The 18,528-nt window shown below is 41.1% G+C and overlaps 1 protein-coding gene across 1 annotated transcript in view; it reads left to right on the top strand.

Moving 5' to 3' along the window:
* The window catches only part of SLC6A11 (solute carrier family 6 member 11), a 278,393-nt gene that overhangs the window by 38,470 nt on the left and 221,395 nt on the right, over positions 1 to 18,528 (top strand). The window contains exons 2-3 of the mRNA XM_066596493.1: positions 15,705 to 15,839; positions 17,546 to 17,686. Of these exons, the coding sequence (XP_066452590.1) occupies positions 15,705 to 15,839; positions 17,546 to 17,686 (276 nt within the window). The remainder of the gene's footprint in view (positions 1 to 15,704; positions 15,840 to 17,545; positions 17,687 to 18,528) is intronic.

Below are 18,528 nucleotides of genomic sequence, written 5' to 3'. Positions count from 1 at the left end.
TCTCCACTCTGGCAAGCTAATTTTTTACCCACTCAGATAGTTCCCAGCAGAACTGGCTCTGTTGTGCAGCTAGATTCCACGTGGTATCATTCGCCCAGCAATGAAATTCTGTAGTATACCCTGCAACAGAACGTCGCCCTTGTCGTAGGTTATGTAACCTCCCTTCAGCCATGGCACAGCGGTTCAGATCATCAAAGATTTGACCCACAGTGGTTGTGAAGGTATCGAGGCTATCAAACAGATCACTGTTGGTCTCTATTTACGGTGAGGCCCACGCCTCATCAGTGAGGAGGTTAATGATGAAAAACAGCTTCTTTCTGTTGCTGGTAAACAAAGTGGGCTGCATCTGGAAATAAATCTTGCATTGATTTAGGAAACCTCGGTATTGGCAACGATATCCTGCAAATTTCGGTGGTAGTAGAATGTGAACATCTGGCACTGAATTGCGCATCTCCAAGAGTTGCCTCTGTAACCATTCAGCTCTCATTGCATAGCAGCAACCCTTTCCTCTTAGGAGGCACAAAACTCTTGGAGCTCTGGGACCTGTTTCCCGAGCATGACTCTGTTTTGGGGCGTGATTATTTTGTAATGTCTTACTGGTGCTGGATAGGAGCCACAGGTGTAGTAACCGTGCTGGACCGGAAGGTAGTCAGGAGGATGCTGGAGGTTGTCAGCAGGTAGTCACAGTTGCAGTACAATGGATGAGGTGGAAGCGTAGTCAGATGGAAGACAGGAGTCATTATCAGGTAGTCACAGTTGCAGTACAATGAAAGAGGCAGAAAGCATAGTCATATGGAAGCCAGGAGTCATTATTGGGTAGTCACAGTTGCAGTACAATGGATGAGGCGGAAAACGTAGTTAGGGCATAGTCACATGGGCGCATCGGCGCCCGTGTTACTGCAGGAAGAACACTTCAGGACAGCTTCATCGCCGGTCATGTGTTCTTTCTTCAGCACTGCAGGGAGTTGTCCATCCTGAAGTGTGGTCTTCTTCTTCCTGCAGTAAGTTCTCAGTCACATGGGAGCATCGGCGAACGTGTGACTAAGCCCTTAGATGGAAGCCAGGAGTCGTTATTGGGTAGTCACAGTTGTAGTACAATGGGTGAGGTGAAAGCCTAGTCAGATGGAAGCCAGGAGTCGTTATTGGGTAGTTTTGCAGAAATAGTGGAGTAGCAGGTAACATCAAGCTTGACCAAACAGTGCTGTGAAGCAGAATAATCACACCAGGAAGGAGTGGCAGGGCCAGCAAAATAGCAACACCTAGCACTAGGAGCAGACTAATATAATGGCTAATGCCATGTCATTGGAATAGTATGGCTCCAGAAACATCAGAGCAACATCCACATGCAAGTCTTAATCGGGGGACAAAAAGGAAATATGGACAAATGACCAAAAGACACACAAAGAAATGACAAACCCATAAACAAACTGTTGGACTAACTAGAAAAAAGCAGCCAGTCCTTTTATGCAAAAAAGATCACTGCACCCTGACCCCGTCACGGTCCATGGACAACGACAGATATTAGCAATAAGGGGTTTAGACAAAGATTGGTCTTATAGTTAGCCAGAGATCAAAACCATACAAGATTAGCAGCCTTAAGGAGCTTAGACAAAGCGTTGTTAGCCAGAGGTCTATACACTACTCGGTTTTCAACTAGTAATTGTAGGAAATTACACTAGCAGTGTTTCTGGTGGCGCAATGCACCACACTGCTGTGCTACATGGTACATCCATTATGATTCACAGACATCACACACACAGCTCTGATACATCCATTGTGACTCCACACATCACACACACAGCTGTATTACATTTATGCTTATTTCCAGACATTACACACACAGCTGTACTACATGCATCCCAATTCCCACAGGACAAACACAGAGCTCTTGGATACAGTGATCAGCCCCATGTCATGTGATCCCTGACTCCACCCACGCATATGATCACATGGCTGTGACGTAATCACAGGTCCTGGTAGCTGCCGTTCGCTTATCCAGTATGCAGTATTTTCTACCAAACTCCAGAGTGGCTCCCCCCACAGTAGTGACGTAACCACATGTCCTTCAGCCCACCGGATCTCTGTAGTGGTGGTAGGTTGGTGTCTCCTGTTAGGAACGCTGAGTTGTGTCTGAGCTAATAACGGCTTAGTTATATTCTAATTTTGTTATTTCTGTCCTCCCCTTCCAAGAGTCCTAACTTTGTTCTTTTTCTGTCAGTCAGGCTCTGTGTTTTATATAGACTGTACAACCTATGATGACATTATCAGGGGCGGTGCATAAGAAACATACAAACGGACAAGTGGTCGTTACTAGTTTAATAAAGGATTTAGACAAAGCTTGATCTCGTCGTTAGGCAGAGGTCTCTACAGTGCATAGTTATTAGCTGTTTAGGGATAAAGTATGGTTTGCTAGTTAGCCAGAGGTTGGTACGTGGATATCAGTAGTTTGTCCAGAAGGAATGTAGAAGAAGCAAAGGGCTAGACTAAAACTAAACACAATAATCTTTCAAGTAGGAAATAGACGAACTAGACTCTTATAGGGGGTACAGAGGTGGATACAGTCAAATAATCAAGGCAAAACAAAGCAAGGATTCTAAAATGCTAGTGACTAGGGCAATGTGTTATCAAGGAGCTATTAGCCAAAATCATCAGCTCAGTTAGCAGAGCCACCTCTCGACAATCAGGAGTCTCCAGCTTTGAATGCTGACACAATGCTAGTGGAGAATACTGCCATGATCCCTTACAGTTTTAGCACAGAATTCTATAGGTGCATTATTGTGGATCCCTACAACATAGATTAGTATTCCGGCCTTAGGGGAAAATCATCAATTTTGGTGTCCCATTTCTACAACTCTTGTCCTTATGTCCTATTGGCATTTTTGAGGGAATCCTAAAAGAAAATTGTCTTGCTCAAAACCCCACTGTATGAACCATAATGGAGAGCCATTGAGAAACAGAAGCTCAACCTCTTTCAGACTCAAGCCGTCGATCCGAATAGCCACCATGCAATACTACATTATCCCTGCCGTAAACCCTACAGGGAATATGAGTGGCTGGTCCCCGCATCGCCCAGTAAAATAAGCTGTTTGCAGGTGTCTCAGGAGCCAGATCCCTGGCAATCAGCTGATTGCTGTGGTGGCTTTCCGATTGTGAGCTATGTTATTTGATTCTAGTTCTCTATACAATTGCTCATAAAATCATCTAGTCATTTTTAAAATTCTGTTCTTGACTTTCCCATCACTGGCTCTTGCTGTAGGGCATTCTACAGCCTATCTACTCGAACTGTAGAAACTCTTTCAATATTAATGATAAAGAAGATGTTTTCTCTACAGGCAACTGATGTTCCCTATTCTGCTGCACTTGTTAGCACGACTAAGTCATATAGCAGATTTTTTTCATTGACCTGGATACAAATAGAGATATTCTAAAATATTTTCATCAGTCTTTTAATATTTACAGTTTTCTGTAACACTTTCACACACGGTAAATATCAAAATATGTCTACATCTCCATAGAGCACATTGCAATATTTTTTATTCATCATTATAAAGATACAAACACACCCATGCAAGAAGAGAACAAGTTGTTTACAGAATTGAAGTGGCCCACCAGAGGATGCTCCTAGGGACTAAGGCTCTGAAACAATAATGGGTCCTGAATACGACAGGACCAAGGTCTAGCTGAAGGCAATCCCATGTGAAGCTACACTGCAGGGCAGGTCTTGCTATTTCCTGACTGCATATTGTCATCTTCGAGATAGCTATCCTAAAGATGGCCAAGAATAGGCTGAAACATTAGGTACTGATTTAGTCTATAATTGTGTCTCACTAAATGAAGAAGTTTGTAAGTTTCAAAAAAGTGTATGCAGATGTTCTTTTACTTTATGTTTGTGGATTGGAGAGACTGCTGCGCCGCACAGGAAAACCCTACATGTTGTGCTCTGGATCTATTGTATTATACCATTTGGAGGCAATCACCTATCACAAGGTACTATTTCTTATGGGATGCGTCATAAAAAACCTGTTAGATAGTACCGAGTGAACTTTTGGAAAGTTAGGTTCAGCCAATTACGGCAAAAAGTTCAGTTTGGTCTGAATTTGTTCGAACTGAATCTTCACAATCCCCCTAAACTGGTGTATAACACTCTCTAGGAGTGTAAGTACTAGAGATGAGCGAGCATACTCGCTAAGGGCAATTACTCGATCGAGCATTGCCCTTAGCGAGTACCTGCCCCCTCGGAAGAAAAGGTTCGTCTGCCGGCGGTGTGCGGGGAGAGCGGGGAGGAACGGAGGGGAGATCTCTCTCTCCCTCTCTCTCCCCCGCTCCCCCCTGCTCACTGCCGCAACTCACCTCTCACCCGCGCAGGGAGCTGAACCTTTTCTTCCGAGTGGGGAGATACTCGCTAAGGACAGTGCTCGATCGAGTAATTGTCCTTAGCGAGTATGCTCGCTTATCTCTAGTAAGTACCTTTGTGCTGTTTTAAACAAATCCAATAAGATGGAAAAAGAAGGGAAAATAAGGAAAAAGATAATTTTCCCTTCTCGTTTTTCCGTGTTTTATCTTCTTTTTCCTACTTTTTCTTTCTTCTTTTTTTTCTTCCTCTTCCCCTTCTTTCTTTTTGAAAATGAATAGGACTTTTAGCAGGTTCAGAAGGGCTGAACCACATGAGGTTTGTGATTGTGATGCACTGAACTTTTGGCACGTTCTACCCAAAACAGGGTTTGACTGTTTTCGTTCACTCAACACGATTGCTAGAGCTTATTATATTGTGTCCAATGGTATGTACAGAAATAACAACGTTTACAATACAGTTACAACAGAACACACATTCTTTGTAGATGGAACCTTGAAATGATTTCTAATGGTGAAGCAAAAGAGTCCCAGCTGTCATTAGTTGTTTACTTTAGTAACATGGGCAGTAAAGACTGAAAGTATTATGATGTTTTATCTCAACACAAAAGTTCAGGAGTATTAACCCTAGAACCGCTGTGATTTTGTTAACTACTCGAACCATCATGGGAGTGCTTTTTTCCCTTTATAGTTGTAAGCATTATTTGTGTGGGTTTATGATCTGGGAAATAAATTATAAACTCGGTTAGTGATTTAACCCTTTGCAATCCAATTTTGGATTCAGGGTTTCCTAGGGTGCTTTCTCTTTCTGCCATTATACAATGGCGCCATCTGCAGGCTAGAGCCAGTACTGCGGTATGTGACATGCTGGAGGGCCCCCCGACAACAGAGCGGGTAGTAATCTACAGTAAGAATACCCTGCTGGACGTCTTCCGACATTGGAGCTGTACAGCCTTCAATCAGAATGTCTTTAGACGTCAGACAGTGGATTGCAAAGGGTTAAAATCTGTTGATGTATGTTTATTTAAAACAAACAAACATGTTTATAAAGAAGAACAATTACTGTGTATTCCATGTAACATACTATACAGTATAAATTTGCCCCACAGAATAGCTACCATAAAGTATTGCACTGTATTGAACAAGCTGTTGATGATGCTGAGCGTTGTAACACTTCACACATACAACTTTTTTTATACTGCCGGCGGCACACTTTCCACACACCTTCTACTTACATTTGTCACAGGAGTTATATGTCTTGGACTTCTTGCCACAGCCAACTCATACCTGGCAGTTCTTCTTTTTGCGGCTGTCAATAGCAGCTTGTGCTCTAGTTTGTGATTGCTTCACTACTACGGATAGCTGCTGCATTCATTGTTTGGGATATGCTTTCCTCAGTTCTATGGCCAGAGCAAAAATTAATTTCCTCTTCTTTATTCTTTTCCTAGTAACTTCATAGTATAGCACATATGCATTTATGGCTTCCAGATCCTAGATATTGTAAAATATCGGCCATCTTCTGGATGCAGCCCTCACAGAATACTTTCTGGGTATTTGATTTACATTGACTCCACATTTGTTACATTTTGCAGTTTCAGGCAACTTCCTGGAATCAGTCCCAATCTCAGCATCTGGATGCATTGTGCTAGGTAGAAATACATTTTTGTGTGGTTCACCTTGATACATTGTCAGCGTTGTGTTACCTGTTTCCAAAATTTCTGTTGAATACAGTACCTTGTTTTTCTTTGAAAGTGAAAAAAAAATTGGGAGCATGGTGCAACCTGATAATTATGAAGAGCGTACAGATATGCAAAAAAAAACAACAACTTTTCTGTTTATTGGTATTATGAGTGAATAAGACAAACACACTTCTTCCTAAGTAATTACTGTGGACATGCAGGGGGTGGACAAAACAATAGAAACACAGTATGAAATGCATGCCTTAAATTAAATGAGATTGTAAATCATATTACAATAAGACATGTAGAGACTGATTATAAGTGAAGGTAATATGACACAGATTCTGCCGGGCAGAAGTAAATATCTGCCTGAGCAACAAGTTTCCATTGGTCAGGAGTTTGAGCCACTCAGCTGCTGTTACCAGCTGGCTCTGAAAATCCCCCAGAGCAGGGCAAGAGGTGAAGTACACACAAATTTGTCGGGAAAACTCTTAGCCAAGCAGGGGTCAAATGGGCAGATCAGTGCTAATGATTAAAATCCCATGCATGTCATACGATGTTTCCATATCTTTGTCCCCTCCTCCCTGTATGTGAGAAGTAATCAGAGGTATCTGGACATATGTCCATGGTATCAAAGAAACTGCATTCTATTACTTAGTTACCACAGATTACAAAAAGTGCCTCCCTCACAATCGACATTTCCCTCAAATGTGCACAGAAGACAAAGGAGGGGAATCTTTAGAAAATTCTCACGTTTCATATTTTCCTTCCATGAAACTAAGTATATACTGTATAATAGGGAGTCAAAAATGACTCCATCTAGCCGCTCCAGGTATAAACTTCATTTTATCTCAGATTTTGTTAACTGTCACAGTCAATGCTTCTATTGCATATACTGCACACTATTTCAAGAAAAGTCATTCAATTTTGGACAAAAAATCTCATCATTAGATCATATGCCTTTCAACTGCTCAAGGAGTTGTAAATGACGCCCACCGCAGTTCTAGTGCTAATACTTTTGGAAAGCATACACAGACAAAATATTGTAGCATAGACATTTCTGATTATTTATTTCATAGACACATCATTATATTTGAAAATCTTTCTAGTACATAAATTTTCACATTATATTGAATTTCAGCCTTTATCATACTTCTTGACTTCTAAATGCTTTATTCCAACAAATGTTGTCTACTCGTATGTAGACCATCTTCACCATCAAATTATTGCTTTCGCCTTGTTATAATCTTCCGTTTTCTTCTTATTCTTCCTGTTGTACGTTATGTACCTCTTCTAATTCTGTATTACTAGATTGACCCGATGTTTGCTACACAAACATAAAATGTTTCAAAAGTGGTTGTTGTGAACTTTTAAATCTGCTTGGTTAGGTGATTATTTAGAGTGTCACTTTGTATTTGGAGCAGATAGCTAATATAAGAAAGCCCACAGGTCTCTCTATGTTTGTTTGTCTTTCTCTCTGACTCTCTCTGTCTTTCTCTCTGTTTGTCTGTCTGTTTGTCTCTCTTTGCTCCCTCTCTCTCTCTCTCTATCTGTCTCTTACGTTGTCTGTCTCTCTCTGTCTATCTCTCTGTATTGCTCTGTCCCTCTGTCTGACTGTGTCTTTTGTTCTCTGTCTCTCACTCTCTCTATCACTCTCTCTTTCTGTCTCTATTGCTCTCTGTCTCTCTATCACTCTCTTTATCGCTTTCTCTTGGTCTCTCTATTGCTCTCTCTGTCTTTCTATTGCTCTCTCTGTCTGTCTCTCTCGTTCTGCTCTCTATCGCTCTCTCTGTCTGTCTATTGCTCTTTCTCTGTCTGTTTCTCTCTGTCTCTCTTTTGCTAACTCTCTGTATTTGTTTTTCTATCAATCTCTCTGTCTAACACTCTCTGTCTCTCTACACTCTCTCGCTGTTTCTCTTTCTCTTTATGGCTATCTCTCTGTATTTGTTTTTCTATAAATCTCTCTGTCTATTGCTCTCTCTCTGTCTCTCTTCACTCTCTGTTTCTCTGTCTCTCTATCGCTCTCTTTCTCTCTGCTTCACTCTGTCTCTCTATCGCTATCTCTCTGTATTTGTTTTTCTATCAATCTCTCTGTCTATCACTCTCTTTGTCTTTCTACACTCTCTCTCTGTTTCTCTGTCTCTCTAGCGCTATCTCTCTGTTTCACCCTGTCTCTCTATTGTTCTCTCTTTCTGTCTGCTTCACTATTGCTCTTTCTCTATTGCTCTCTCTCTGTTTCTCTATCACTCTCCCTCTGTCTGTCTCTACAGTTGACCTGGCTGCATAGGTGCTATGTCTGCCCCTGCACCAGCCCCAGGACCCAACTGGCACACCGGGATTTCTCCCAGCGGAGGCTATGGCCAATCTGCCTCAGCTGCGGGTGGCAGACTCCTACTGATCAGATATTGATGGCCTATTTTGAGTAGTTCTTTTCAGCTATAAATCATGGGGCAAGTAAGGGTAATTTACATTGTCCTTTTAAATTGTTGAAGCAAGGGGAGAGGATATGTTGAAAAGAAGATAAAAAAGCAGACCTCAGCACTGTAAGGCAATAGTTAACAGTTACCATTCGGAGATAGGAGGAGGAGGCCATACCGCTTACACTGTGCAGTTTCCCAGTTTCTAAAATGATTTAGCTGTATATGACCCCAAAGAAAGCACGGTGCTTGTGTCTCTAAGTGACATCTACAAGCTCGCAATTTGTGATTGTGGAGACAAGCTTTCCGCTTGTCATACAAATCTATATAGCCATCCTTTAGGACCCTACTGGTGTCAAGAAAAGTTGAAAAGACATAAAATAGTTATATTACATAGAAGGCAACTTCATGCAGAAGAAAAGATGCATTCAGTTATACATCATTGACTCTAGAATTGTGGATTTTTGTACATATTTTAGGCACAAGTCTGCAGATATTATTAGGTGGGCTAAGAGAGAGGGGGAGACAGGAAAATGAGGACTCATGAATACAGCTGATTTATAAGTAAGCTCTCCTGCTGGATAATATTTTATAAAAATGTCCAACTAACCATCGGTAACTAAATTGTGCTAATTTATGAAATTAACCTTCATACTGAGACTCAACCAGTAATGTTATTCTTCTTAGGGCTCAGTCAGACGAGCGTTTTTTTTCATGGATGCATAGATCAGTAAAAATGAAGCGCAAAAAGCATGTATAAAGAAATGTGTGACCAAAGCGAGAGATGCATTTTTTATTCACACTTGTTGTGCGGTCATACAATGGTAAAATTTCTGATGGCCGGGGATTGAAAAATCCATCAATGAATGGCTGAGCGCTGCCTCTGATTGGTCACAGTGTTCAGTCAATCAGAGGCGGCGCTTTCTGGAGGCGGGGATTTTTCAATCCATGGGCATCAGAAATACAAAAGAAGAGTGCCAGGAACCGGAAAGAAGAGCCGGACAGCCCTTCTAGGTGAGTTAGGATTTCTTTTTTTTATCTGCAGCTAGGGATGATTTTCGGGGAGGGCTTATATTTCAAGCCCCTCCCCCCCAAAAAAAAAAATTGCTGCAGGAGTTGCCTTCAGCCCATTGCGACAGCAGCGGTGGCCCCATTGAAAGCAATGGGATAGTATTGCAGTCCTCTGTCCCAGCTGTGGCAGGGGATTCCTTCATCCCGTGGGGAGTCCCCTCCTCAGTAAACACTGTGACAGTGCTGTCACAGTGCTCAGTGCTGAGGGAACTCCCCACGGGGATGAAGGAATTCCCTGCCACAGCTGTCAAGGCTGTGGCAGAGGACTGCAATCTCCTCCGTATGTTTTCAATGGGGCCGGCGATGCTGCCACTGGCGCCATTGACAACAAGGTGAAGCCCCTGGATGTAACAGCATCCAGGGGATTCACATCCAAGAAATCCCCTGCTGCAGCTGTCACAGCTGCAGCAGGGGATAGCGATCCTCTCCTATTGCTCTCAATTGTGCCGTACTATATGTGCGAATTTTAGCATCATGTGATCGCACAAGTGCAAATTGCAAAACGCTGTCCTATTTTTTTCGGAGCGAATTTTATTCGCTTGTAAAAAACAGACATGTGACCTCTTTCATTGGAAAGCATTGTTTCTAATAGAGCCATTTTTTTCGCATCTATAGATGCAGGGAAAAATGCTCATCTGACTGAGCCCTTAGTGTTATTATTACTCTTCTTTTTCAAAGTTAAGACCATATTCTTCAGAAGACCATATTGTTTACAAAAAGGTCACATGCCTCTCGCTAGCCAAGCCAGAAACCTACTGCAAACTGATGAGGGGCAAACACCCCGAGACAGCTGTCTGTGTATGGATTCTGGCTTGGCTTTCAATTCCCAGTCATTGTTACATGGCTTGTATAAAATGTCTAACATTGCTCTGCATGAATGCTGCCTTCCAAAAGGTGGCACTGCAGAGGTATTGCTCCATGTCCCGTATTTGCATATTACCCAGAGGAGCATGAATGGCCTTATAAGTCTCCTCACTCACTCACCTTCTAGGTGCTCTCCCTAAGGAGAAAAGATCACAAGAAGAAAAAAAATGCAGAGAGCGCCACAGGTGATAATGGTCGATTATAGGTCTCAATTAAAGGATAGATGTAAAAGATGACTCAAATGGATCTTCCCCTCTTTACTCCAATCCTCTTGGTGAAAGATGGAGAGCTGCAGAGAAAACTGGGGTCTCTGAATATCAGAATATCCCCGGGTATAAAATGGCAACAAGTCAGAAAAAGATGTCTGCGCTCAAAGTGGAGAAAAGAGGAAATAGAAGAGAGGTGTGTAAACCTACACACTGTACAGAAATCAGACACTTACTTGAAAAGGAGGGGGGTGTGATGAACAGAAGCCCCCTCCTCTGAGTGTCTTCCACAAGTAAACATGCAGATGTATTTGGCAAGGTGTAAAACACTGGATACTTTATTTTGGCAACGCGTTTCGGTGTATAATATAACACCTTTATCAAGCCATACCAAAGGAGAAAAGATAGCGTTCTTGACCCACTTTACAAAAAAATAACATATGCCAGTTTCAATCAAGTATATTGTGACATGTCCATAATGCAGATCTGTATTATGAAGGTGTTATAGATGAAGTTACAACCGTATGTCATCTGTATATTTTATTTTCTACTGATCTGTATTTGCCCAACAGAAAAGAATAGCAATACGTAGGCAAAAATTAGGTCATACTGTGTTTTTTAAATATGTCCATGAAAAATATGGTCATGTGAATAGACACATAGCTTCACATTAGCTGCATATTATGGTCCACAAAATAGGGAGCAAATACACAGCTAAAATATGCTTGTCTGGAAGTGACCTTAAGGCCTCATGTCCACTCAAAAAATACAATCCGCTGCAGAATCCGCAATTCTATTTACCCAGTGGACATGAGGCCTAAAGTATCTTGATCTTTGTGATAGTTGTACAGGCCACTAGGTTTACACCGTTCTATTTCAATACCTTTTTTGGCTTTATTTTTGCATCCCCAGAGGAGCATGTTATGATAACTCAACTATTATAGTCTACAATGCTGCAAATTAGGTTATCATGATGCACCAATCATATTAACAATTGCTGCATTTGTACTTATAGGGGAGGCAGAGGTCAAAGTCACATGAAGACCCTGGTGAGATCAGTATTATAAATCACATTTGATAGTCAGGGCACCCTGTTACAGCTTTTGCACTCAGGCCCAATAAATTCCTCACTCTCTCTGTACTGAAGTATGTTATTAGCTAAAAGCAGTAACATAGCTATGGGGGTCCCAGGAGTTGCAGATGTGATCCAGCGCCTAAGCCAGCTGGGAGCCCCCCTCCGCATTGTGACTGTTGGCAGCACCTGCAAGAAATCCCCCACCCCAGTGCGTGGTCTCCTGCACCATAACTTTTGGCTGTTATGTACACAAAGGCTATCACATCTTCTTGTTCCAGACCTCAAGTTGCTGCTAAGCACCTGACTCTTTCCCCAGCAGTGCGTTCTCAGTGCACAACGAGCTGGTGAATGTGATAACCTCAGTGTAGATAACAGTCCGGAATTGTTGTGCATGGATGGGGGGGGGGGGGGGGGGGCGATATGGACCATGCTGGTGTAACCTGGGTTGATTCTGTGTATAATTATATATATATATACAGATGGTATAAGTTATATATCCTGTGTATAGGGATATGCACTGTGCTGGAATAACCTGGGTATCCCCTGTATGTATTTGTACATGTACAACTGGTATAAGTTATATATCTCCTGTATATAGTTATATGGACCATGTTGGTATAACCTGGGTATCTCCTGTATATAATTACATATGTTCAGCTTGTATAAGTTATACATCCACCCGTATATACTGTGCTTCCGCTGAAATAAGACCTACCGTGAAAATAAGCCCTAGCCTGATTTTTTTGGATTTTCGGGAAGGGTTGAAATATAAGCCCAACCCTGAAAGCCATAGTTACATTGCATAAAAAAATAGGGATACATTAACTACCAGGATCGGTCCAGGTCCTTCTCACTACTCTCAAGAATCCTGGCGTGATTCCCGCAGTCCTCGTCCACCCATAGAGGATCACTTCCTGGTTACTGGATTCATAAATCCTGCCTCCACAAAGCGATTGCTGTGATTGGTTCTTCGAAAGCTGCATTGATTGGCTGAAGAGCACTCAAAGAACCAATTACAGCCATTGCTTCGAGGAGGTGGGATTTATGAATTGGCTGAGCCACCACCTTATCAATTCATAAATCCCGTCACCCAGACGCAATGGCTGTGATTGATTGTTCAAGCGCCACGGCCCAGCCAAAAAGTTGTCAGGGTGGTTTACACAGCAATGAAATTTACCAGCCGGTATAGTACTAACTATAACTCTATATGTCAGAATGTTTCCCTACCTCACACAGAAAACGCAAAAAACACAGATAAACAAAGAACTGAGGTAACGGCAACTCAGAAAATACTGATACGCTGAAGTAACAATGAAGAAAAATGCTTTATGCAGGTTACAACACGAACTAAACAGCAGTACTTATAGGCTAATGCCGGTACCCTTCCCACACAAATACAGTATTCTGTAGTGGCCATTTTGTTTTTTGCGGGATGAGTTGTATTTTTCAATGGTAATATTTAATGTGCCATAAAATTTACTGAAAAACCTTTAAAAAATTCTAAGTGGTATGAAATGGAAAAAGAACTAAATTCCGCCATCTTTGAGTGCATCTTGTTTCTACAGTGTACACATTGCAACAAAAATCACAGCATGACTTTATTCTATGGGTCAGTATGCTTACTATGGTACCAATACTATATTATATTTTTCATATATAAATACTTATATTTTTCAAAGACATTTAATTTTTTTAAATTATTTTTTGTCACCATCCTCTGACAGCCATAACGTTTTTATTTTTACGACTACATAGTTGTGCAATGGCTCATTTTGTATGGGACATCTTGCAGTTTGCATTGGTTCCATTTTAGAATACATGTGATTATTTTTATCATTTTTTATTACATTTTTTCTTTGAGACCAAAAAATGCACAATTCTGAAGTTCTTTATTTTTTTCTCTGGCTACATCCACTGTGCGGGGTAAATAATGTGTTACTTTGATAGATCGGACTTTTGCGGACAAAGTGATACCAAATAGGTATTTTTGTTTTATTATTTAGAGTATTTTATTATAAAGATGGCAAAAGTTTTTTTTTTATTAACTATTATTATTTTTTATTTTTTTTAATAATTTGTAAATTGTCCCAGGCAGGAGAAGAACTGTCGGCTACCTTGATCGCTGCTGCAGTATGATTCCATGCCATAGCATTACATTATACTTCGGTCTGAGAGGCAATTTATCAAGCCATGGCTTGTTAGGCAATTTGCAGTGACAACCCTATGGTCTTTCAGAAGGCTCTCAGCTGCCATTGCAACCACATGGCAACCCATGTTCTTATCGGGGGGTGGGGAGGGTTGTAGTGGGGGACCTCCACACATTGGTTGGGGCATTTAAATTACACTGTTAGAACTGACAGTGGTATTTGAAGGGTTAACAGCTCCTTTGAGTGCCATGACTTATTGGAGCTGTTATGGACTGGTGTTGGCTGTAAGAAAGAGCCGGCACCCGCGTTGTATGGGGTGAGATTGCCCTGCAATCTCCCTTCATGCATACCCCAAAGCTGCAGAACGCAACGGTACGCTGTGAAGCATTAAGGGGTTAAAGGGCTGCTCCCATAAAACACATTTTTTCATCTCATTCTCCCTCACCTGATTGTCTGTCACACTTTTGATGGTCTCCAATCATGAATACCAATGTATTCCAATCATGTCCGTGCAGTGCCGCTTCCTGTCTGATGCTTTTCAGGCACCATCTGGATGGTGACATTTTTTGCTTTCAGCTTTCACATTCACGTCAATCCCATGATGCATCAGTACAGAATGACATGAGCATCTAGAGACTGTATCATTCCTGTGGTAGGTAAAACTCTACCATTACATTCAGTATTCACCTAAATAAGCTACAGACCATAAGCATAGAGTCAGGAGGATGAGCTCTGATCTCCTCTATTATAATTGTTTGACAGGAGCTGTATAATTACCATCAGTAACAATGATAGGAGTGTCTGTGTCTTCCTCTAGACAATTTATGTGGCAAGCTCCACATAATAACATAATACAGACAGAGAAAATGACTAGTTTCAGACTACTTAACCCCAAGTAAATCTGAGCTGATCAGAATTGAGCCCACGTGACCATTTGAAGAGAATGAGACCAGAAATTTCAGATGAAAAGGAATAGCTAACCAAGGGGACACTAGCTAAAATATATTTATACTGTGGAGTTAGCGACATAATGAATAAAAAAAATTGCGGGAGTGGCCCTTTACCCTTGTACACCACAAGAAGAAGAAAGTATATCATTGACCTACTAACCAGCAGGCATTGCAAAATGAATAGGCACAACTCTATGAAGCATTTAAATAGGTTCTACATCGATTGGCGTTCCTCAACTGCTAGCAATAGGTCCAAGGATGAAACTAAAGTCATAAGGATAAGGACAAGAGAAATTATTGCAGGCTGTTGTCAGGCATTGCTAAGTGGTGGACTAGAAGATGCAGATCCACCATACCCTCTTACGAAAAAAAAGCTGATTTTATTGACAAAATAACAAAACGCGTTTTGATCCTGTATCAAGATCTTCAGGTACTTCACGTTGTGCTGCTTTGTCAATTAAGTTTGCTACTCTAAAAACAAGATATTATGAAGCCACACCACCTATTGCACCACTCAGCAATACCCAACACTATCCAGGAGATTCTTCCAGCCGTTAGGCCAGCTGCACACAGGTGAGCCAGATTCTTTGTGTAGAATCCAGCTGTGACCCTGGCTGGCAACCTCGTATACCTGCATTATCTGTAATGGGGATGACTCACAGGTGGTCATGTATAGTATACTTTTTTTTTTCAATATTTGTATTTCCTGCACCGCTGAGCATGAAGAAAAAAGGGAAAGTACATACCTTTCAATGCGTGCAATTTGCTGCAGACCCTCCGCATGGACGCAGATTGTGGATTTGGCAATAGGAATCCAGTCGTGTGAAGCCGGCCTTAGGTTTATATATTTAAAATGGACAGATGTGTGTATATATGCAAATCTGGAATTTCTGTTTATTTATAAGATTTTTACTTACAACTTTCTTATCTACTCTTGTATTATAGGAGCTTTTCTCATTCCTTATGTGGTATTCTTTATATTCTGTGGTATACCAGTGTTCTTCTTGGAGACTGCGCTGGGGCAATTTACCAGTGAAGGAGGAATAACATGTTGGAGGAAAGTTTGTCCACTGTTTGAAGGTATAGTAAGACTTTCTTTTCATTTTTACTAATGAATAGGTACATTTTTATCAGGATGGTGCCTTATCCATATGCTACATTATATTACATACAAGACCTTATGACTTTCAACATTTCTGCTTGTTGTCAATAAATGGAGAAATCTTCTATGTTAGAAACCCAGAACTTGGACCAACTTTCTGTAGTGGTACATTCACACAACTGTAGTTTGTTAGGATACTTCTGATACTGTCTGATCTCTTGATATTTATCCGTGCCTGAACCACCCAGCTTACTTTGCTATCCCTGACCTTGGCTATTTTAACTATACTTTCCTTGCTTGCTTGCTGCCTTGGCCCTTGGCTTGCTCTTTATTGTGAAAGTATTCCACCTGCCCTGACTCTGGCTCTGCTTTACAACTATGTCCCTGTCTACAACCTCTGGTACTTGTTACATCCGAGGTAGATGCCAATACATCATGTTATGGTCAGATATAATAGTTGTCTTAAAGGACAGTTATATACTCTTTTTAAAAACATGGAGAATGAAACTATGACCTGAACTCCACTATGCAAAGGAATAACTGGTGCCCTTAAAGAGGAGGGGCTAGGATATATATATATACTACAATAATGGCTGATTGACAGGGTGCATGCACTGATCCCATGGGTCACATGGGCCGGGCTGACTTTGTGCTGCATTACAAAAAAAACTGACCAAGTGCATTAGCTGCATCTTAACTGAGACTACTTCTAGGGTAATGGTCTGGTTGTCCCCACAGCAAAGACAAGTTCCTGATTGGTTGGGTGAAAACCATGGAACCCCAGGTGCAGACCCTGGATATAGCCCCAAGTCAATTTTTTTTTTCTTCCACTTCTCCCTCCTGGTGTCACAGCCCCAGTCCTCTCCGCTCCTGGTGACACCAGCACTTTGGGTACACACCTTTCTACTCCTAATAGCGATGTACCTCCCAGCATAACTGATGAAGGGATTCACCCTGAAACTCATATCTTTTGCTGGATTTTATTTCACTAAATAAAACAAAAGTTGGATAATTTACCCTATTGTCATGACTTTCATTGGAGGGTTGCACCAAGATACCAGTTTTTTTGCATATATAGTCTGCCTACCTTTGGTAGGTTAATCTGGTTGGCAGCACCTCCACTACCTGACTTCTATAACCCTCCCCAAAGCTGTTTGAATCCCAGGACTCATGCTTTTGACATTTTGGGGCTTGCTCCATCCCTTTTCTTTCATCCTCAAATCAATTCTCAGGCACAGTAGATCCACATCCGCTGCCTTGACAAGTATAGACTTATTTCCCGTGAGACCGGATAATTCTCAGGCTACACTTGACAATAGGCAATTCTTTCTGACAGAAACACCGCAACAACACAAGTATCTTTCTTCGTTGGACTCTATGATAAGTCTTTCCTACACTGATACATTGTAGCATGCTGCATCTGTGGAACAATAGGGCTAGTGCTGTAAGTGTATATGGCGGAATTCACGGACGCATAATGGGACAACTACACGCCCATGTGTTTAAGCCCTTAAAGAGGAACATATTCCATCTTTGGTAATCAAGTGATATGCAGAAGAGAATTTTTGATGCACATTTCCTGTGATATTCCTATGCCTTCTATTTCATAGCTTCTTGACCAAATAGCCTGACTTCATTATATTCATTGAACTAGTTATGTATCTGTTTCACATTTTCTTTGTAGGTATCGGTTATGCAACCCAGGTGATTGAAGCACATCTAAACGTCTATTACATCATTATATTAGCTTGGGCAATTTTCTATTTATTTAATTGCTTTTCTGCGGAGTTGCCCTGGGCCACATGTGGACATAAATGGAATACAGGTAACATGATTATTTTACATTGTACAGAACTGATAATTCCATATGTATATAAAGACATTCATAGGATAATGCTCAAGAAATTTAATTGTAGCATGACATATTTTCTCAAATTTGTAAACTCATAATGAAAACCATTAAAAGGTCTTTCATTAGTTTTTGTTTGATACTCTTGATGATTTTGCCAGAGGAAGACGTGGCCAGTCAAGTATTTCCCCTTAATCTGCCATATTACCGATGTAGCAAATGTTAACTTGATAACACCTCATGCTAAGAGGGGTATTCCAGTTGTGAAGCAAATTTTCAAAAATTCCAGATATGAAAGGTGTTTGCGCCAGCTGTATACGGGTATAAATCACACAGCCATTACCATTATCTTATCCTGTCTACCGTTTCTGATTTTTCCCCACATACTATTTTCCAAGAAATTATAGTTTCCAAGAATTGTTGTTTCAAGCTGACATGCAGCTTGAAACTACAATTCCATACTCTGTACTTCCTTCCTGTGTATGTCCAAGCTAAATATTGCCCTGCTATTGGTCAGTAATCCAGTCCCGAGAGCGGAATTTTAAAAAAAGCCGTCCATGGTTGTTCATACTGACCTTGCCTATAGGACGTATTCAGAGACAACCCGTGAATAAACACTTCTGAAGTGGGGTAGAAGGTGATGGTTTATAAAACTATAGACACAAAATCTAAAGCAGAACCACATTGCAAACTGTAATAACTTTTGATTAGGAATACTTTGACAGCAGCTTTGAATACCCCTTTAACTTAACTACAACGTACTAGATAAATCAAGTTATCTTGATCTACCAGTCATATTAATGATTGGCACATCTGTA

The sequence above is a fragment of the Eleutherodactylus coqui genome, chromosome 3, assembly GCF_035609145.1.
Source record: "Eleutherodactylus coqui strain aEleCoq1 chromosome 3, aEleCoq1.hap1, whole genome shotgun sequence".
In the NCBI taxonomy this organism is placed as follows: domain Eukaryota; kingdom Metazoa; phylum Chordata; class Amphibia; order Anura; family Eleutherodactylidae; genus Eleutherodactylus; species Eleutherodactylus coqui.
The sequence above is the reverse complement of the archived record's forward strand: the minus strand, read 5'-3'. Positions and strand labels throughout refer to the sequence as shown.